The sequence below is a fragment of the Dinoponera quadriceps genome, unplaced genomic scaffold (assembly GCF_001313825.1).
Source record: "Dinoponera quadriceps isolate SergipeBrazil2010 unplaced genomic scaffold, ASM131382v1 scaffold3162, whole genome shotgun sequence".
In the NCBI taxonomy this organism is placed as follows: domain Eukaryota; kingdom Metazoa; phylum Arthropoda; class Insecta; order Hymenoptera; family Formicidae; genus Dinoponera; species Dinoponera quadriceps.
Window position 1 is genome coordinate 1 of NW_014557929.1, and position 23,175 is coordinate 23,175.

General features: G+C 48.8%; 1 protein-coding gene across 2 annotated transcripts in view; it reads left to right on the forward strand.

Moving 5' to 3' along the window:
• The first annotated feature begins 6,876 nt into the window (after positions 1–6,876).
• Positions 6,877–23,175, forward strand: part of LOC106749517 (protein couch potato-like) — a 107,140-nt gene continuing 90,841 nt past the window's right edge. For both annotated transcript variants that reach the window (XM_014629043.1, XM_014629044.1), the window contains exon 1: positions 6,877–7,208. In XM_014629043.1, the coding sequence (XP_014484529.1) occupies positions 7,146–7,208 (63 nt within the window). In that variant the 5' untranslated portion in view covers positions 6,877–7,145. The remainder of the gene's footprint in view (positions 7,209–23,175) is intronic.

Sequence of the window (23,175 nt, forward strand, 5' to 3'; positions counted from 1 at the left end):
GTCTCTACCGAGTATTCTCGGTCGCGTCACCGCCATCCGATCTCGGCCGCCACTACGAAAAGGGACACCGGGTCCCTCGCGATAGCGAAACCGGGTTGCATGCCGGCAACCAAGCGAGCGAACCGTAGTACGTAAGATTCGGGGGAAGGCGCGAGTCGCAACGAAGTTGGCGGGAAAGGGGGTGGCGCCTTCGCCGTCTCCGCCGTGTGTTCTCGGCCCCGACTNGCCGTGTGTTCTCGGCCCCGACTCTTCCACCGAAACCGACCGTTTGTTTGTTCGCGACACGAACCTCCGCATGCTACCGATGTAGCAGTCCCCACGGGATATTCGCGACGTTGTAGGAGCCGGAGCTCCTAAGTGCCGCACCGTGCCGACCCGTGGGGCCTCTGGGCCCGGAGAGTGCCTCCGCTGTTTCCATGCCACCTGCGTGTGGCTACCGCCTGCACTCTCTGTGGCAATTTAAAAGGCATCGGAGAACGCATTGCGGAGCGTTTAAAGGCGAGTTGAACCGTGCGACGCGTAAACACCGCGCCCGCTCCCCGCGCCTCGTCCGATCCACACTCGCGACGCGGAATACACAACGCGCCGCGACACCGAAACACGTCCGTCCGACCGCGCTACCGTCTCACCACGAAATCACCGATCAGCTGTTCCATCAAAATACAAGCGCACCTGTCAACAGCCGCCGTACGCAGAACGGCAAATTAAAATACCAACTACAATCTGTTCCGGCGTTGTAAAACCAACCGACACGAAATATACATAGTATTACGAAAGATCAAACTCTCCTCTCTTTTCACCATCGAACCTGGACATCCGGCGAGCCATCCGAGGGCCGTCGGAAAAAGCTCTCGACCGTACCCGAGGACGTCTCCCCCCGCGAGAGTTGCAGAAGAAGGGGAAACGTCGCAAGTGAAAAGTAGGAAGTAGCGTAAGAGTAGCAAGCAGAAGGTAGCGCGTAGAGCTTATAGTTAGCGCGTAGAGCTTATAGTAGTGTTGGCAAGAAGACCAGAGGGGAGAGAGGCGTTGAATAAAGGCATTGGAAGGAAAAACGAGTTCGAGCGATTCTGACCCCGCCTGCACCCCTTTGCTCCCTTTTGGCGTTTGTGGGAAGCCGGGGAGCGGGGTCAAGTTGAGANCGGGCCACCACAATTGTTACGACTGCGCATGATTACTACGCGAGAGAGACCGAATCAACGGCAAACAGCATTTTTCAGTTATGGCTGCTGCGAACGACGTTAACATCCGTCCTAATTTTGTTTCGTAAGAAATTTAGGGGGACCAGCGCAATCGGGCAGGTGTGCGTCGTTTCTGGCGCAGATGCGGTCGATCGATCGTCGGACTAAATCGACGATCGCAAAATCTGAAAGCATAAACGAAAACCAGGCGAATGCGCACAGCGGAGAGAGGTGCAGACGAGAGCCATAAATATATAAAATTTTCAACCTTCGAATCCAAGCTCCGGATTACTTTAATATTTTTTTCAGCACATATGTATTTCCTTTCTGAAAAACGGAAATGTCGTTTTTTAACTTATGAGTCGAGTTGTGATGCATTCGAGGTTGTATGCAAAATATTATCTTTTAGCGAAATGCACTTTCAGCTAATGTCCGAAGCCGATGCGAGAAAGAGATCGCGCGCGCGCGAGCGAAATGTTGAGTTATATTTTAATTGAAATCAGCGGAAGATGGCCATTATTATAATTTACCATTTCCGAGGAGTGTCTTCAAGATTTATAGCGAATAGCTGAGTAACAATCCGAATGGAGTAATTCCGATTGGCGATTCGCTGTCGCTTCAGACCTTCGCCGTTGTGTGTTCACTGAATTACTATAATATGCGACACGCACAAACACACACACACACACACACACACACACGGAAACTTTCTTCGACTTTGGAACGATAGGTCGCGGGATCTAGTCCCTCGTGAAATAATAAAACACGGCGCGATACAGTTTCGTTCAAGGATAGAGAAATAATTGCGCGTGGCGAATAAATAATTCCGCGTATTTTCGTCGATCGGGCCGGCCGGCGCATGTGTGCTGATCCACACGGACGCTACTGTGCCTTGGTGCCCCGTGGTACCGTCGGTCGATTCGAGCAATAAACCATCAATAATACAGTCCACCCGCCGCCACGGTTTAACGTATATCTTGTACAACACGCGCAACACGCAACCGTATAGCCGCTTTACATGTCTGGGTGGTAATAGCCCCGCGACTCGGCCATTTTTCCCCGCGACTGCACCGCGACTGCCGCGCACCGCTCCTCGCGATATGTTTTATAGAAATTCAGTCGATCCGCATGCAAACGGCAGGAAACGAATTTTATCGCGCGCGATTGTGCCAGAAACGATATCATTGGCAGGCGAACGGTATCATTTTATCCGAAAAGTCCTAGACCCTTGTCAGATCGATATGTCGAGTGTCACGAAGGTGGAACGGCGAGAGAACGAAAATTCCACCTCGCGAAAAGGGATCGCCGGATCCCTCGACGAATTATTCGCGACACGAGCTTCGTCTTTCCTCCCCTCCTCCCCCTCTACCCCTCTCCATTTTTCCTCGATCAAAATTCCACGAATCTCTGCCGTCTCTGCCGTTTCGGTATCTCTCATTCGAGAACAATATAAACATTTTGTAATCAGCTGTCGAAATAATGAATCCGCGAACGAAGAAGGAACACGTCCAATTATTGATGTCATATGTCAATGAGGGTCATTTTGCATTTGACACAATCGATAATTCACTTGCAAATTAAAATATTACTGCTTTCAAAGAAGTATTTATATACTACAAGCTACAAAATATATTTAAATTGATAAAAATATCACGTAATTTAAAAGGCTAAACAACAGGTAATTACGTTCATTTGATTCCAGCACTTTTTTCCGCGTAAAAAGGTTAATACTTTTTGTTCTTCAAATGTATCATCTATCTCGGTACGAAATATAATTCCGATATTACCGTTCGAGACAATCGTCTCCGCGCGGTGAAATTAATTGAGAAACGACGCGCGCTCTCCCAGTCGCCAGGCCGGCCAGCGCGATATTTGCCATTTTCTCGCGCGGTCCATTAAAGAGAAGGTGGAAAATGTTATTTCGCGGACGGCCGGTGGCGGGACCTCTTTTTTTCCGCGCTTTCGCGCGACGGAGACGCGTTGTTCATTCTCCGTGCAACGGGACTCCGTCGTCATGCTATAATTCAGGAACTAGTTGGAACAAAAGCAGCTCACGTATCGTCCATCTGCCCCCTTTCACCCCTCCCCTCCTCTCCGTCTGTCTCTCAGCGGGCTTGTTTCGGAATCATCTGCGACACAGCCGTGGGCATCTTCCACCTGCTAATCTCGAGGAAAGCTGCACGTTCCGAGCGGCTTCCACCTGTTAGTCACGGGGGAAAGCGTGTAGTCACGGAGTTCCTCGTTGTAGACCGGAGCCCACATGCGCGTTGCATCGCTCTTCCTCTCGTGCCATCCGCGCTCTCTTGCTCGAGAACGAGAGAGAGAGAGAGAGAGAGAGAGAAAGAGACGGAGAAAGAGGGACGGACAGACGGACAGCTAGAAAGGAGGAGAGAAAGAAACCGCGCGCCGCGAGCGCATAACGCCGCGGCGGCTGTTCGGAAGAAAGTACACGCCGTTACCTTCGACGCATCGTTGCGCATCGCTCCTCGGAGCAACGGACGCGGAGCTGCAATCTTCCTTTCGCGCGCGAGTGAGTCCGCGAGCCTTCCGCGATTTCCAGCGGGGATTTCGTCAATTGCCGCACGCTGTCGCGCGCTCTGTTTCCGCGGAATGTCTAGCGTTCGCGAAATGAAAAATCGCCCGACTCGATTCATGAGGGCAAAACCGCGAGGAAAAACGCCGGATATCTACGACGTCGTTACGTATGCGCGTTGTGTTCGTCGTTGTTTTAATTAATTTATTAATTAATTTAACCTCTCTCGTGCGCGCGAGAGAGAGAGAGAGAGAGAGAGAGAGCATTCTCGCGATTTGTAACTTCAGGTGTTTTGTGTTTTTCGACGCGCGCGTCTCTCGCATTAGCCCTTTGTTTTCCGTCGACACAACAGACGCGCAATCCCTCGCGCTACTTCGCCTCCGGACGCTTTTTACGAGCTCAACGAAGGGATTTCCCTCCGGGGCATACCTTCTCCCTTGACCTCTTTGTTGCAACTCATTTTAATATAACGCAACTTCAATAATTACGGTTATTATAATAACGGCCGGAGAAGCGGTGGCGGTCGAAAACGCGGGGTTCGTCGTAGATACTACCGTGCGAAAACTTCCGACGAGACCTATTTCTCTTTCTCCGCGCGGAGAAACGCGAAATAAGTTGCCCGCGATATTCAAAGCCGTGATTTATTTATAATTTCAAAGCGCACCGATTTATAATCCAGAGACAGAGGATAATTCTTTCGCCAACCAACCCGCGTATTATCTAAAATTTATGCTATTCCGCGAAGAGTTATAAATAATAGCGCACTTTCGCACATAATATTTTTCTCGATTTTACTTTCAGTGATTAGGTTTTTTATTCTTGGCGCAAGGAATTTGCGCGAGTACGGACACACCTTGCGCGGGAATTAGAATATTTTTCTGCAAAAATATTCGAAGTAACGGTATTCGAGACTGTTCCGAATGTCCCTTTGGAACTTTGAACTTTCCTACATCCTTCGTGTCGCACTCGAAGAGTATCGATCCGCGGAATTGAAATTGAGCAGTCGATTAAAATTTCACAATTCGCTCGCGTTGAATTAAAACCGGGTGACGTTCATTCGCATCTCACGTCGATTTCCTTCCTCCCGTGTTATATACAAAACGCGTTGTCGCGATATTACGTATTGATACACTTCTAAACTTATATATCTGAGAAATCGAGCATAATCTTCTGCCGAACTGCGGCAAAACGGCGTCTCGCGCAGAGGCGGTCTCGAACTCTCCTCCGATTCGATTCCGAACATTTCCATCACGCGTTCTTTTTATTATTCGCGCGACCGTCGTAACCCCGTTCCAGACGCGCGAAGCGCCCGCGCTCGAAATTCCCCAAAGTAACAGCTATCCCTTCCTCGAAGGTGATCCGTGAGCACGTGCGGAAACTCCGACGCACCCCTATATCCCTTCGGCGCGTTTCGCCCCTCGCTCTACGGCGATCATCCCTTCGTCTCTCCCTTCGGTGAGTGCAGGCTCCGCTTTCCCGTCGCCTTTTCCGGCGAGTCGCGGCAACGCGAGGAGGGAGTCGTCGGCGCCCCTCCCTCCCTCCAGGCGTGCGTCTCTCGCCCCTCCGATCCCCTCCTCCGTCGAACGCGCGCGCGACCTGCTCCTCCGTGCTTCGTCGTGAGCGCTCGATCCAACGTGTGCTCTCTCCCTCCTCCCTCTCCTCTATTCTCCTTCTCATCGTCGTCGTCGTCCTCCTTCTCCTCCTCCTCCTCCACCAGCCACCCACTCATCTACCCCGACCCAGTGGCCCGCGGGCCACCTCCACCTCACCCTCACGGCGCGGCGACCCCGCGCACCCGTCTCACCGTCGTCGTGCTCGTTCATGCTCCGTCAGTCTGTCGGCAACCTGCGTACCAGTCGTGTCGCAGCGCTCACGTTAACAAAATTCTTAATTATTATTACACAATCCTTACTTGCCTTGACAACACTCGTTCGGTCGGTGGTGTGTTCTTTCTCGTTTTCGATTAAACGCGCGCGTTCTTTTCCTTTCTCGCCGTCCTACCGTCTCTCTACCACCTCCCTCCCGGAAACACCTCCTCGCTCTCGGTCTTTCGTCGTCGTCAATTACAACATACACACATACACACACGCTCTATCTCGCTCGCCGGAAGAAAACCGCCGTCGGGCAACACACGTTTCGCGCTCGCGCATGAAACTCGCCACGAAGAACTGCGGCCCTACGCGCGCACCACACGGGGCGCACCGATTGGAGTGACAGAGAGAAAGAGAGAGAAGGAAAGCAAGGAGAAATAAAGAGAGGAATACGTCAAAAGCAAGAATCTATCATCCGCGCGACCTTACGCGACCCGACGTCGCAAGGTGTCCACGAGTGTGTCGTTGATTATCCCTCTCCAGCCAGCCAGCCGGTGCGTGACACACCGGATCCTCGGTGCGCAACCTCGTCGTCGTCGAAGCGCGCGATCGCGCGAGCGCGCTCACGCAGTGAAGCTACCGCCAGGCGTAACGTCATCGGCACATTTGCTACACCCGGTGTATGGGTGGATTACTGTTCGTCGGTGGATGAAACATCGTGTCGGAAAAGAAACGTCGTCGTCGATCGCGTTCACCGGGTGCTGCCCTGCTCCTCCTCCGCGGCCACGCTGGTGTATCGATTGCTCTAAAATAGACGCGTGGGAACAACACCTGCAGGCCAGGCGTACACGTATACACATGCCGCTCGCAGGCGCATAAACGCGCAACAGACCACACACGCTCGTGCTTTCGACGTTCGCATACAGACGTACACGCACACACGTCCACATACATATATATATATATATATATCTATATATATATCTTTATATAGATATATATATACACATACATACATACAGCTCGTTCTCTCCTTCTCTCCCTCTCTCTCTCTTTCGCCGTTACGCTGCCACGACTCCCTTGCAGCGGCGTGTGACAGGTGCAACGACGGCGACGTCGTCGTAGGGTGGCCGGAGGTGGCGCTGGCGGACGAGCCGGTGGCGAAGAGCCGCAGCAGGAAGCGGAAGAAGAAGTGAATCGGGCGAGAGAACGCGGAGAGGAAGAAGAGGAGGAGGAAGAGGAGGAAGAGGAACAAGAAGAAGAAGAAACGTCGAGGAGGATACGAGCGGAAGGGGCGAAGGAAGAGGAAGAAGAAAGGGAGAAGCCAGAAGCTAGAAGGGAGAGAGAAGAAAGATCGGGTCAGGGAAGGAGAGGAGGCGTGGAGGAAAAGAAGGAGCAGGAGGAGGAAGAGGAGGAGGAGGCGGCTGAGGCCCCTGTGTTTCTCGCGAAGGGAAGGTTATTTTCCAGTGATACGTCCTGGAGGCGCCCGTCGTCTTCGCCGGTACAACCATAACGCCGCCCGCTTTAAAACGACCGAGACGGGACACGGTGGATTCGTCGCCGCCACCCGCTCGTACCGCAGCCCCCGGCAACCCCGGACCGTCCGGCAAACTTGCCTGCATAATGGACGCGCCGCTATCGCAGAGCATGGACTCCGTCAACACGGTGGCCACCGGCGAAGACGAGGTAGGTGTTCGAAAGTGTATATACCAAGGCGATGCGCAGCGTCGTCGCAGCGCTGCCGGCCCTACGCCGTGCACACACCATGGCCGAAGGGGTGGAATCCACCCCCTCTGTGACGCACTCCTTCTCCCCCTCCCTTCCCCGCCTCTCAGGCCCGTGTCTTGTTATGTAGCCCTGAACCGATTCGCGTTTTTCCGCGAGACCATAAGTACCCTTCCTCTCACCACCCTCTCGTTTCCATCCTTCGCGAAGGGACAGAGACTCGGCTCGGCTGTCGTTTTCTTTTCTTCCTTCCTCCTTACCATGCAGAGGTTACACCACTTGCTCACCCTCTTCGACCCTCTCTCCCTCTCGCACTCGCGTATTATCGCCATATTGGTCGGCTCTCCATCCCCCTTGCTCGCAGCACCCCCCGCGTCCTCCGTATCCGTCTGTCTCCCTCGCTCGTTCCGCTGCTCGCGCGTCATAGCGCGCGCAGGCGCGTACTCGGGTCACGCAGGCTGCTGACACACGCGCGTACCACCGCCGCGTGTAGAACGCCGCTCATTAATGGCACATCCGATGCGAGCTGGATGCAACGCGTGTACGCTCGAAATGGTCTAATGACGGCCGCGGTGAGAGTAGCGTAATTTCGAGGTAAACGGCCGTGGGTCTTTGAGAGAAAGAGAGAGAGACATGTCTGCCGAGGAGCAACCTGCAGCATTGTAATACTCGTCGGCGGGCTACGCTTCCGTGATAACGTACGACAACAATCTTCTGATCTGATTGCGTAACGTTTCACTCGCTCGTAAATCGCCCGCAGCGATCCTCCTGGAAAAACCGCAACGCTGGTAGGGAACTGTTCGGAAAGACGTATCATGATCGGCGCGGCGATCTCGATAATGATTTATTAAAGTTATTACAGCAAAGATGTCTCGTTCCGGCGAGAGACAGAGAGAGGAGACCGTTGACGTAGGCATTTAGGAAGCGAATTAATACGCATGGGCGTAATATCAGGCGCGTTTTGTAAAATCGATTGCGAAACGGAGAAGCGTGAAGCTAGCAATTATATGTAATTTCGTTACTCATTATGGCCGATGTAGGTATATATACACACACGGTGGCACAGCAATGAGAAAGACGCCTTCATCGACGTCCTTTGTTCTCCCCCGGTGATTAACCGTAACTATATAATCTTGCGCAATTTTTCGCGATTGCTCGTGACGCGTAGCCTTTGTGGAACGGGCAGCTGGCGTGACGCAACTGTTTGGAGTTGAAACAGTTGTAGCGACGCAACGTGCTGCACGCTCGCTCGCTCACAGAGCTGAAACCTGAAACAAATCGCATCTTTAATTTATGATAGGCGAGTGTCGCGCTGCCGATCTTCTAAGATCGTATCGCGCGCCGTGAGTGGGTGGAGGGGTGAGAAAAAGAGTGGAAGAGATACGATGACGGATATTATATGGGGTTATAATGCGCGCGAACTTCGTTTTACATTTAATTTTCTAACGGCAACGATGAAGTTTCTATATGTTGTGTCGCTACATATAACGCGAGCGCGTACTTGGTAACACAATGTCGGAGCGTCGGGAATGCAAGTGAAGTTCTTCTCGCGAAGAAACACGGACGCGAAAGAGAACGGGAAAGTCTCGCGAAAGGTGTAGTTATGGGCGTATTAAAATTTTTACGAGCTCCATTCATCGAGAATGTTTGATCCTTTTAATGTTTCACGGTATACAAGTCCGGCCCGCGAGCAAATTGAATCTTTGTCGTGCCTGGAAAATGACTTCTTGTGCCGCGTGGCGGAGGGAAGGGAAAAGAAGAAAATGATTATGCGGAATTTTAATATTCGCAATTAAGGATTTTATGGCGACGTTGACTGTGCGTACACCTCCCTGTGAAGTACGATAAAACGGAGAGATAGCTGAAACTCACCACCGAGCATTGCTTCGAATAAATATTGCAAAAGATATTTCGAGTTTGACCAATAATTAGAATTGCTTGAAAAAAATATGCGAGTGCTTTTTCATCGGTATGTTTGTCACGGCCCACGTGCTTGTCCCACTAGGTTCTTGTGCTATAAAATGTCAAGAGTACAAGATTATCGGATCTTTGTAATCGCCAAGTTCAAACATCCCGATCGTTCCCATCAGCAAACTAATTTATAAAATTACCGAATCCACTTTACCATCACTGATAACGAATTACTCCTCTCTTATCGATCGGACAAACAATGACACGACGGATGTCGCGAGAATATTAAGGGCATCACCAGAATGCTTGACTTACAATTTTAAGACAACGTTTCGTGCTCTTAAACCTTCCGCATCATATATCCGTAATCTTATTGCGTGGCAAATTATCATTTGTTTACTTTTTTTTTTATCATACAACGTTTTGTCAATCGCAAACAGAACGACCTTTTAAGACTTAAGAAACAAGAGAGTCACATTGTGCGTTACTTAAAAGACGAAGGTTTAAGGCGCAAAACACTGTCGTAAACCGATAATTCAGCAGTTCTCCCTGACGAAAAATAATCCGCGTTTAATTCACCAAGAAGCCCGTGAAAGGGGGAGTCGAGAAAGGGGACTCCAGAAGGCTTAAAATTTCGACAGCCCCCGACGAAGTCGGTCCTGGCGCCTCCTCGGCAAACGATAGCGGCGCGCAGCAGCAACGTTGCGCAGCAACATACTGTACGTCTCTCTCTCTCTCTCTCTCTTCCCCTCTTTCCCTCCCCTCGCCTTCTCTCCGTCTTTCTCTCTCAGCGGAAGGCGGGAATTCGATCGCGCGCCTGCTACGACAGTGTATACCTCGCAGGTGACTCGTTTTCGCGGCGCGCTCGATCGGACGGTTGCCTGCCTGCCCGTCCATCCGTCTGTCCGTTCGTTCGCCTGCTCGCCTGCCTGGCTCGCCAGGCTGACTTCCTTCCTCGCACAGGCAGGCGGCCACCTGAAAGAGTGACGCCGCCACGCCACACCACGCTCGCTATTGATTTTTCCGCGACTGTGCGAGGGCCACTGAGGGCCCGCCAGCGCACCACGCTATGTCACATCATACGGAAGGTGGATTACGCCTCGTGACGGCAACGTGGATACTCGAGACGCACGTATGTCTCTACGTGTGCGTACCTGCGTGCTTGCGCGCGCGTATGCGACATCATACGGTGCGGATGTATGGGTACGTGGGCGGCGACACACGCGCGCAGATGATTTGACTTAGGTCGCAGAGCATACCGGGTGGCGACCCCGACGAAGCGTAACCGACCGAAGGTCTGCATGCCTGCTCGCCTGCCTTCCGTTCTCGCCGCGGACGGTCAATCGATTTACATGTTTACGACGGGGTAAACCCTCGTGGGGGTAACCGCCGGCTGTTCCACGCGTTTGGCTGGGCGCTTTCGGGAAACTCCTAATTTCGAGCGTATTGTTTCCACGAGCGCGGAAACCGGACATTCTCAAGCCCGACGATCTCGGGCGAGTCTGCGAATTTGAACACGCGCGCAGCGTTGGGATGTCGTCTCTCCGCGTGTATGTGCGTGTATGTGGGTGTGGAAGTAAAAATAAAACGTCGTTCTCCGTTGGGATGGGATATGTTCTTACTCTCTCTCTCTCTCTCCTTCTCTCTCTCTTTCTCTCCACATTGTTCGCCGCTCGATTAATCCTTCTTCTACTTACCGATTCAATTACGGACAGGTATTTACCTTCGGTGATAAATTCCTTTCCGTTCTTTACTTCGGTCGCCCACATTGTGGCTGATTTGCCATGGGTTATCGTAGCGAGCAGGACGTATCGCCTGATTTACGGGTGGGAAATATCGTTTCCTCGACTTTACGCGTATGTACGGGCGTGTACAGAGTACGATATCAGATAGTAAATTAGTTACCTTTCACTTTTGGATCCCTCGACCGGCTTGACGTCGATTTTTCCTCCGTGAAAATTACCAGTAGTCTCGCGATATCTTTCCATATTTTGAGCGTTAAATATCACAAGCGTTAAACGTTACTTTCATCTTTAACGTTAAATATCGTTAAATATCAAATATTTTTACAGCCAGACTCCATATTACAAGTCTGTTGGAGTAAGACTCACTTGAACGAAGAATAAGCATTTCTCGTAGCTTAGCTGCCGAAGAGCTGTTTATCCTCGAGGATCGTTTCCAATTTAAGGATTATTGATTATTGATTCCTCTCACGATGCTCTTATTTCAAATTGACCGAGGGATCAGCAAATGAAAGTTACCTTTTGGTAGATTTGGGACACCCGATATACGGAAGTAGACGTGAATTATATATGCAATCTCCATGAGGGCCTACATATCAGTTTCAATCGATGCAAGCAAAGTGGTCGGAAAATGAAAAACGGAAATGAATATTGCACACTCGGTCGCTAATACGAGGTCTCGCGTGTATATGTATGTGTGCGTGTATGCATCGCATTTCGCTGTAAGAACAAATAAAGCTAACGGCGACCGAGTTTCCTAGTCGAGCAACGGGTTCCTGATCGATCGATCGTTCCTTCCGAGACGGATAGACGACGATGTAGGAATCCGGCTGCGCGAGGAAATAAGAATTTTCCTCGCCGCAACTTTTCAACGACAGCGGAAATTCCGTCGTGGTATCCCTCGATGTTTTAAATGGATACGGATTTTTTCACAGGGCACGCACGAAATATTATTTGAATATTTATTTATATATTTATTTATTTATTTTGTTCATTTATGAGAAAGCTTCTCTTTGATATACATAATTATAATAATTTGGGGGGAAAAATATATATATAAATAAAATTATAAGTGTACATATAAAAGAAATCGAAAGTTTTTTTTAATGAGAGTTCAAAATGAAGATAATAACATGAAATAAAAGTCAACTATACCATTAAAATTATTCGCAAATATATATATATATATATATAACCCATTGATTGGTTTAAATTCATCATAAAGTATGTAATACTTTAATATGAAATGAAGCGAATATCCGATCTAAGATTTAACGGGAATATTAAATGCGAATATAAATGTATAAAACGACCGATTCTTTAAAATATATTGAAGAATTAAATATCAGTTTGTAACAAATTGAACGGTTAATCAATTATATAAATAATATCCTATACACTTTGCTAAAAATTCAACATCAATTAAAGCTAGATGTACACTTCATATTTAACTTTTGAGTAATATTCACCAAGCGTTCCTGTCGCAACGTAAATCAATCAACCAAAATGTACGTTTCACGAGTTCGGAATATTTCCATCGAAAAATTCCGCTCAAATTACAGGAAAAATAAACGAAGTTATTCCACGGTGTGGTGTTTGCGACGAATTGCGCGATGCAGAATCACTAAAGTTGTACAAATGATTGCGGATAGTGACGAAACGGCAGAGAGGCAGAAACGGGAAAGCGATAAGTGAATATTTATTCGAGCGATTTCGGACGCGCACGCGCGCGCATGCAAGTTATGTCGCGGAAAATCTCATTCAAGCGGTCTCCCCGGATGATGACGCTTTCGCATCGCTCGACGAGTTCGTGATTATGACGAGGAAACGCTTTCACGCTTCTCCCCGCTAATCCCGACAATGAAATTCGCGAACAGGTTACGGCTTTTAATGCGGACGCCGATGTCCCGCGAGAGGCGACGTCATGATCCACGATAAACTTCAAACGAAATTGTTGCAGTTTGCGTATATATGGTACGGCGCAACGATCGCCGCTAATTGGCCTCGTCAGTAACAGCGATACCGGAATGTTACGATATTGCAAATTGGCGAAATATACACGTGGTTTTCAATTGGTTGTTCCGATTGCGCAAAAAATGTCATGTCTCATTATTATTTTTCTGCGCGACCAAGTTACATATATTTCGCGACGCTGTCGAGATAACCGAAGATAAACCTGGGAAGATGAGGGTAAATGTCACTTTTTTGCTTAAATAGCCTTAGTTACTCTCAGAATTTAACCAGAAATGTCACTTTTCGTCACCGTTTTCGCCAAGAAGCAGTCACTATTTCACTCCCGGCGAGACTGGATGGATGGCAGTGCTGAGCGCAATCGCGTTCGATTCGAAAAATCGCAGGTTCGTGGATCGTCTCCGCGTGGATTTGCAAAGCCGAATGCACGAATTCTCCGATTTGATCACGAACGTTCGAGATCCGCAGACACATATAACCTTATCAAATTATAGCCCGCGCGGATCCTCCGGATTATCTGCAGTCTCATTGTGATTTCTTCGTGCTATAATTTCCGGAACCTTCGTTCTACTTACCTGCCTATCCCGTCTATTCCGTAGATCACGACAGGTCTTCAATGTAGATATAACTGGAGAGTTCGCGTTCTGGGAATAACTACATTTTATTTTATGCGCATTAGTACACGAGTAACTTGCGTTTAGCGTGACGATACGAAGAACTTTTGCCTACATGGAGAAGGAAGTCTCAGTTCGTGTGACGGAATCGGGGATCGGGCGAAAACCCGGCCACGAGAAACGATATCTCTGTTATCGCGGCCGAAAACATTCGTCTTAACCTTCGCGACTGCGTTAAAACCCGTTCGGATTGAGATAACCGGGAATAATCGGTTATATAGAGACCTCCTATAGGAATTTTTCCGTTCCGACAGTTGAGTTCTCGTTTGATCCCCGGACACCTTCCACTGATCCACTGAAGTTCTCGGCAGGTGAATTCCGTGGGCGAGGCTTGATCGGGGCGGAGGGTGGACTGCAACGGGCGTTCGGCGTAATCGCGGAGGTTTATGCGCGGCCGAGATGGCCGGTGGAGGCTGTGCGTGCGAAAATCCCACAAAGACATTTCGGATTCGCTGGGCAAATTGTGGCGATCGTGCGGCGTTTTATCCTCCTCGTCGGACCCCGGCCGGAGTTCGCATTATGCGTTAACCTCCATCGATGTGTGCAGATGCATGCATAAAGAGCGCCGGCTGGGCGGCCGCCCCTTCTTTCCGTCCGTTCGGAAAGCGGAAAGCGAACGGGGAATTGGGCGCTCTCGGTCCTCTGTGTGAGCAGCACGCGGTCGGACGAGAGACCGAAATCCGTCGACGAAAGCGGAATAAATACGCGCTTACGGAGTCGCCCTTGCGGAATTTGCCGTGCGCACAGACGCGGGAAGGATGGAAAAGCGTAATAAGCGCGGCACGGATGAGAGCGAGAGCTTGATGGCGCGAATTATTCCGATTATTTGGCGGTTGTTATTTTGTGGACGCGCCTGAGCACGCGCTGCTTTCACTCGCGAGACGCATTTTCGACGGAAATCCTTACACACGGCGAAGGTGCGCGGTTCATACACGTTATATACGAAGTACACTTCGCCGAGAATGCAATCGCGTCGATTGAAGGGTCCCGAGTGTTGAGTGGCGCGTGGAGATACGTGAAAGCAGAGCTAAGCGGATTAACACAAAAACGTAATAATATTCTGAAATACGCGGAGACCCGCGCGATCTTGCAAATCCGGGGACTTTCTAATTACTTCATCGGTCTTTCGTAGGCCACCGACTTCGTCGGCTCATTTTATAAACCTTTCTAATTAATCCGCAGACTTTCTAATTATTTACCGACTTTACATACTTTAATTTATCGCGTGATGCCGTGTTGTTTATTTCATTTAATTTTTCTTTGCTTCAAGTATGAATCCGATTAAAATCCGAAGAGAATGATTTAACTTGAATGCGATGTGAATATTACATCTGCCAGTCGTGTAACGCGACTTCTCTTTTCCCCGCGGAGTTTTGTGGTGAATATTCATTCGCAATAATGCCCGTTACATTTTGTAATCGGCGATGCAACGCGAATTGAAAAAAAAGTAAAACGATCGTACCTAGACGTGTGTATATATAGGTCTGTTGTTTTTCTTTGAACACTCTAGCGTATACTTGTGGAACGTAAAAAGAGACAGATACACAATTAAAACTTGATGGGAGGAAAGGGGAGAAAAGAACTGCTACAAGCTGGTGCAGCCAATTCAACGAAACAAATCCCCTCCCCCGGGCCTTTTGTGTCAGTATACTTGAAAGAGTTTAATTAATTTTCTTGTTCGTTATTTACTTTCTTTTAGCGTTGGTTTCCCTCGGAGAGATTATTGATCTATGGCCCTCTGACACGTTCGTGTTACGTCGTGTTCAAAGGAGAGTCGTTTTCACACGTGCGTTCAACGCGTATATATCCGGCCGAGTATCGATGCGTAATCACAAGTAACCTTCTCCCGTGTATCGCTTCATATTTGTGAAGAAACCGGGCTTGAAGCGCGGAGAGGAAGCTTCGGCTTTCGCGCCGATTTCGTTTTATCGACTCTCGATAATTCCGCCGCGATCGAATCCCGCGCGCTAGGAAGCCGGTAGCCGCGCGAAGCTGTATATCGCGGTTAGAAAGTAGAACTCGATCTCTCGTCGCTGACCGTCGTGGGAGAAACTGATACAGAAAGTGGATGCACCGCAAAAACTCGCGTGCGCGTGACTCTAAAGAGACTCTCGCTTCCCGCAACAGAGGTTTTCCTGTGCGTTTCTTGACCTACTCGTTACTTCACGTCTTAAGGCCCCTCGATGCACTCGGAACACGCGTCAAACGGGTGAGACAAAGCGGTCTGTTGCACACACTCCATTTCCATGTCGCTTCAGTAATGTGAAGCTTCTTTTTTTTTACGTTAAAGGTCGATCTGGTGTTGAAAATGTCAAATAGAAATGCATCGCTCGTTCAACATGTTAATTGCGACTCGAAACACAGCCATTCGCGTCGGAATAATTCCGGATATTTCTGTTTTGGACGCTGGCAACGATTGAAAAGCTACGCGCATGTGAATTATAAAAAATTGTCCGCACTTGTAACGCAGGAATTCAGGTATTTCTCTCTCTCTCTTTCTCTTTCTTCGCAACGGAATTAAGTCTTTCGCATTTTTTGTCGTTTTTAGATCACGGAATTTCGTACGCGTGCACTGAAAATCAAGATATCCGAATTTTTATTTTGCATTATGATATATTATCGCGTTATGAACACATACGCGTCGAGATACGTTTCTGTAGATGCGAAATCGCGAGCTGCGTCGCTGCTCCACACGTATATACACTCACTCACCCACGTAGCTTCTTCCCGTCAATCTCGAGTAGAGAATTTATAACTCGTGGGAACGCGCGGAAACGGCGATACTTAGGAAAATTTTTTATCCTATTTATCTTGCCTCGATAAAAAGAGCACGCTGGCGGTCTCAGAGAAGAGATTCATCGATTCAGTGTTTAACGTGCGTTCAGAAATCCTGAAATTTTCAGATCGTTACGATAGAGAGAGAGAGGGAGGGAGAGAGAAAATAGCAGCTGTTACTACGCGACTCGACCTATCGTTCATTGCGACATAGGCGAGCAAATAAAGGCAAAAAACGATCTATCGACGGTGGTCCATCGCCATCGATGTTTAAGCTTCTCTCTCTCCCTCTCTCCTCTCTCTTCTTCTCTCCCTCGTAGGGGAACGCCGGAAGCGGGATGTTAGTCAGTCACGAGTTGGCAGGAAGTCGTCGCACGTCGACGAATAATCCTCTTTTCTTGACCGCTCCTCTTCCTGGTGATAGGATTTGCCCGCCAGAACGTGTCGGCGGTATAAGGGAGCCCCTTTACCTTCTTCCTCCTCCTCCTCCTCCCCCGCTGAATCGATTCGCCCCGAAGCCGATACGACGACGGCACGACACTGCGGGATCGACGATCGTCACCGAAACGATGAAGAAGAAGCCCTCCCACCGTCGGTCTTCCGCGAAATTGTCCGCGCCAAAGTGCGTGCGTGGACGCATGGGGATGTCATTGTCGCTTCGTTGTGTATTTTACACAATAATTACATTGATGCCGATCTTGTCCGTGTGTCTGAAAAACAATCGCTTCCCGCATTGAGAGGAAAAATGATTGGAGTCTCGTTAGAATTATGGTCATTTCCTCGAAAACATGCTTCGAAATGTTTACAAATAAGAATGCGTTATAACAAATGCCGGCTATTGCGTATTGGCATATTAGCGGCACTACGTAATGGCGGGCTACCGAATAAATGACTCCGCAAGTAATCACTAGAATTCACTACTTGATAATGGAGATATTAAGAGCCACAATACTTAAAAGGGCTATAATTCTACCTTCTCCTCTAGCAATAGAAATATGTATACAGAATCGGTGAACATCGGAGAAACATTCACTACAGAAAAGAAAACCGAAATTTCTCGGCTATAAATATTTTCACGACGCAGCTGTGATCATAAACACCAAACACGTTTTTCCTTAAATCACGAAAGACGTCCGCGGGAAGAGGAGGATGGAGCTTTCAAATTCCGATCTCGATCCTCGGGTGTGAACTTCAATCAACGATCGGTGTTAAGAGCACAATGCAACGAAAACGAAATTTATTTCCGGCGCTACCGGTCTGAAAATTCGCGCAACCTACATTTAAATTCGCGCTCGGCGCCGCAAGTGTGCGCGCGAAATATACGGTAAAATTGGAATAATTACGGCGGGGTAGACGCGATGAGGCGCATGGCCCGCGATAAATAACGAATGAAAAAGTGAAACCGTTACGGGCCGATTACAGTATACCGCGCTATTCGGACGTCGTCATTAAAGCATGAAAAACCGATCATAAATGTTAAAACCGTCCGTTTTATTATTGGATAATATAGCGTCTGCGTATTTAACAATTCATCGCGTTTAACCAGCGTTCTATCTTGCCGAACTGCACGTGCACATTTTCGTATGTACCGTTATAAACACACCTTCCCCCCTTCCCCCTCTTAGTACATAATTTATCGTTGTGTTCATAAACACACGCGCGTAAAATATAAATGCAGATATATGCGGTACCGTCGATTATTAGCCTGGAAATAGATATGGAGGATCCTAGGAATACACTTCGCGAACAACACTGGATATTATTTCGTCTCCGTTATTGAAAATTCATCCGATTACAAAAACACCTTTCTTCCTTCCTCCCCCCGGCTAATCCACCTGTTTCACACCGTTTCTTCCGTGTTGTATCGCGATCTCTTACGATTTACTTGTCTCACTTTCGAGAGAGCCACAAATTGTGTCGCTCTTGACGATCAGAGTGATCATTGTGTTCAGCGTTAAGTACGAGATACGAATACCTGTTTTCTGTATTAATCCGGAATCGATCCGACGGTGTCGCGCACGAGTGGTTGACAACACTCGCGTCGCCGCGTGAATTTCGATGACGTTAGAGATATTTCGGGAATGGAGTTCGCCGCGCGAGTGCAACAGCCTCGTGCGCCGGCTTTTTTCCTTTCCTCGTTAGAGGGACGGAAAGAGGGAGAGAGGGAGAGAGAGAGAGAGGAAGAGAGGGCACTACTCGTTTCGTAAGGAAACTCGCGAAAGGCTCCGGTGCAATCGTCACGATTACATAAGAAGCCAGGCGTTATTATACCTTTACATTGTAAAGCGGCTCGCGAGCTCTCGCGTGCGGTCGCGCTCGTAGCGACGTTTCATGCGCGAACCTGCTGGCGTTTTCGCAGAAAATTCGCCGTGAGAACTCCCTCTCCCTCCCTTCCCGCTCCCCCGCTCGGAGGGAGATCCATCTTCTCGCAGCGATCGAGGGATATTTCAGAATTCGATCATCTTGGATTCCGCTCAAGCGTGCAATTAGCTCCGCGGAATTAGCGTCAACGGCCAATGGCTACGCAAACAATCCGCTAATTGAAGGACTTAATTAAGCGGCGTATTAGCCGGCAGGTACCATCGATCGCCGCTAATTACGGTGTCGCTCAGCGATCGCGATGACTTTCGCAAAATTCGACACGGCGGAAAATCGCGGCGATAAATGCGACACACTCGGATGCGTCCCTCTCTCCGAAAAACGCTTTCGTTTCCAGCGTCGGAATTTTCGTCCCGGACATGGAAACGTCACGCGCGCGTGGACGTGCGGCTATTCTGAGAGATTAATCATATGATTTAATTTAATCTAATTCTTTCTCCTCACGGGCTTACGTCGCGCGCGAACGCGATCAAGTTTCTCCGCGGGGGGAGGAGGGCTCACTTTTAACTTGTTATTCCTCCAATTTCTCGTCGCACACCTTACACACGGCTATTTTCGCAATGTAGGTCGGTAACGGAAAATAGAGTTGACGTTGCTCTTCAACCTGTTAACGTTAATTACAGTGCTATTTATTAGAGACCGCCATAATAGTTGCGTTAGTCAAACGTAACCGTGATGGTATCCGGGGATTGATAAAGATAGCACGTGTGCGGCGTTTTTTACGACCGACAAAGAGAGAGAGGAGGGGGGGAGGGGGGATTCCTACGAGCCCTTTTTCCATAATCTCGGGTAGGCGGTGCGCTCTTTATCTTCGGAAAGGAAGAGACTCGTGTTGTAACGCGATTGTATCACGGTGAAAGAGACACATTAATTCCGCGAATCTCCATAGCTCGCTGGGTGAAGTTGAATGTTATAATTAGTTAGAACTGTTTGTACGCAGCGAAGAAATTACGTGTGGAAGTGATAATCACAGAACTGCTCACATAATAAGTCGTTTTTTCGAATGTTATCTCGGGTATTACAGCGAATATAATGTTAAAGGTGCTAAATTTCCTTTGATACGAGAGCAAAAGAGAGGATTATCGTCACAAGCATGTTTCAAAATACCCACTGATAGAAATTATAATTATTTCCGGCGTTTTTTCTCGGTTTTAACTGCAAAAATAATAGTGGTAATATATTTTTTGTGGTTAATATAACTATTTTTCGTGATTAAAACCGAGAAAAGGGTGTTGTGATGGCGCCAAAAGTAACTAATAATTTTCGATGTAGGCTAAGTTATGTTTTCCACTGGTTTTGACGGAGAAACCGTCTTTTCCGCACCGACAGGTTCGCCGTACTACTAATATCGAATTTTATTAGGTATAACCACTAATCTTATGTAGCTGCGAGGCTTCGGCCGACGATATTCATAGTCCGGTCTTATAATTACGATTGTCCTGATTTCATTCTGAGATTTGCCATATAACCGACGAAACGGCTCTTAGAACGCTTCAAGTTGAACTTACGACGACCTTAAATATAAGATCGGTCTATGAATAATGTTCTTAGTTACTGTGACACAGAAAACCGTCTACTCTTATCATATTACGGACTCGCTGAGTTAGCGACGTCTTCATTCGCAACAGGAAATCGTTTTTCGCCGAGCATGCGACCCGTCATTCGCAGTGGCGACGCGATACGCTCGAATCGTCCCGCTGAATTTTCACCGCGACTTTTACGACCGCGACACGATTTCGCGCGCGAATTCGTTCAACGGAGCCCGCGAGCGGAACGAACTCGAGAGAATCACGTTTTTTCTCCTCCGCGATGTTCCGTTTCTTTCACGCCGGTGTCAACCACGAGAGAGAGAAAGGGAGAGAAAGAAAAAGAAAGATCCTCATTGTCCCGCGACGAATATCGTTCTGACCCTCTTGCTCGCCGGTGGGAAAGACTTTCTCGGCCGACGAATTCGACGCGGTTGCTCGAGGAAACGACGGCGATGCGGTACTCGATCGCCGGGGAAATCTTCGCGTGCCCGGCGATCGCGAGTTCGTTGAAACTCGCGTGCGCTCAAATGTATCATCCCTCTCATCGATCTCTGCGCTTGTGGACAATTTTGCGTGAAATTTATCGCACTTCATACATGCTCCAAATAGCCCACTCAAATTTTTATGTTAATTTAACACCAACAAGGTGAATACGTTGAAAAATAACACAAATATTATGTGAAAAAATCCATACAAAATTGATACGTCGATCGATACTCAAGTGTAAAATGTGTCATTTTAATACTTACAAATGTTGAATATCGACATAATACAAATGTGTTTTGAAATAACATAAACATGATATGTTAAAAAATTTAACGCAGAAGCGAGGGAAATCGCGCGGATCGAAAGAGAAAAAAAAACCGAGTTACATTTTACAACTCGTAGAAACATCATGCGTCTCATTTCATGCACTGACGTTACGCGAAGCGTCCTTCACGTCTTTCTGCGTTACCGCATGTATAACCAATGTTCATAATCTCAATACGAAAAAAAAAACTCGCATGTGCATTCAGCGTTTCTCGAAAGCGCTTCTTCCGCGCTCACGCTGGCTCGGCGGGAAATTAATTTTGAGGAGAAACGACACGACAAGAGAATATCATCTCGCGTGCTCCGCTCAATCATCGTAACGGTGGTGATGCGATACGGTGATGCAATTACGATGCGATTATTATTACACACGACAATTATTGCGGACCGATGCGCTGAACGTATCGGACGGTCCGCCGAACACTTCACCAGGCTATTATCAGTGTTAAAATTACGTTTCGACGGCGTCACCGCCGAGGCTGAAAAGCGCGCCGGCGAGTTAGAATGCACCCTGCCGCTCCCTCCCCTCCCCCCGTATTCAATCATCTAATTGCCTGCATAGCTAGGCCGCCCGTAAATCCCAATCGTATACAAAACGGGGGTAACGTTGACTAACGATTTATTAGTTGGACAGACGTGTAACCACTTCATTATGGGCCGAAACGACGGGCAGGGCCGTCCGAGAGGACGTGGGAGGGGCCCGCGGGGCAGGCGGGTCGAAATTCGAGTCGGTGGTGATTGTCCTCCCCGCGCGCGCAGCTGGCCGGTGGATTTAATTTATGTGACCGGTCGCCGATACATTCGATTCGGTATGCAAACAAACAAGCGAGCTCACTCGAGCCGCACAATGCGACTGTACGGTGCTGCGGGCTCGAGTTAATAGCGTTAACGCAAGCGCTGCGGCTGGTACGCGATGCAAATACGTTTTTCGCGATCGGATGATTGTACACGATTATTGGATCGCGTTACGCCCGGAGGAAACCGAGAGTCATCTTCGAGCGAGTAGCGGGCGTGAGTGTGTGTGTGTACTTCCTTTACGTCACGTAAGATCAGTCGTTCGTTTTCTACTTCCGTGGAAGCTGTTACTCCGATATTCAATGCCAGGTTCAATATGTCGGCTCGCTCGCAGGTAAAAAGCAACGAGCGGCGAACGATTTGCACAGATTCGCACGCTAACTTCGCATCGGGCTGTTAATAATTATCGGCTAATTGCTTCGACGTTAATAGATTATCCGAGATATTTGTGGTGGACTTCATTTATGCGTGAACCGCGCCGGGTGATATTTTACAAACGGCGAGAATGGTCTGAAATACACATCCGGCGTAGCCTGAAATATTGATCCAGGCCTATTAAAGGATCGGCGCCATGGCGGCCGGGATTCAGGTGCCGTCAATTACGCGGTGTTCCATTCAGGTGATGGTTACTAATTCATGCTAATATCTCGATCTTACGCGCCATATTCTCCGGCAATTCATTCCACAATTACCCGTTTGACGGTCGTTACTGCTGTGCGCGATAGTCATCATGGGCGCGCTTGTCCGTCATCGCCGTGTTGAGTACCACTGGGCTACGCTGTCAGCAACAGGAGCGGCTGCGGACAGCATTAATGAGCGGCACTGTACGCGCCGTAATTTCTCCGCGGTGTCGATAAATTGAGTTGTTCTCATCGGAGAGCGATGCGGTCCTCTCTTGTAGGCCGGCCGCTCGCTCGGGTTTTCCGTCGCGATATTGTAACGTGGCCGCACGCAGCCGACGCATTGAATTTCGTACTGCTCGGGGAATGATTGTATAACGATGAACAATGGGACCTGGGACTCTAGCGGGAGGGCATTATGGCAGAACGGATGTTGTATAACGGTTAGCCAGCGAAGAGGAACGAGACGGGAGCAGCAAACCGTAAACGCCACGAGCGTTCAACCTCTCTCTCTCTCTTTCTTTCCCCCTTGCTTTCCCCTCACTCATCGTTTCGCTCGCTCTATCTCTCAGCCCGTCTCTCTTCCACTCGTGTGCTCGTTCTCGCTCTGGCTGCGACGTTACTCGAAATAATATCAAACTCGTGGAAAGAACGGTCGCGGGTCGTGTTTCGCACCTGTCAGATGCGTGCACGACGGCACGGAATGAAACGACATTCGCGTC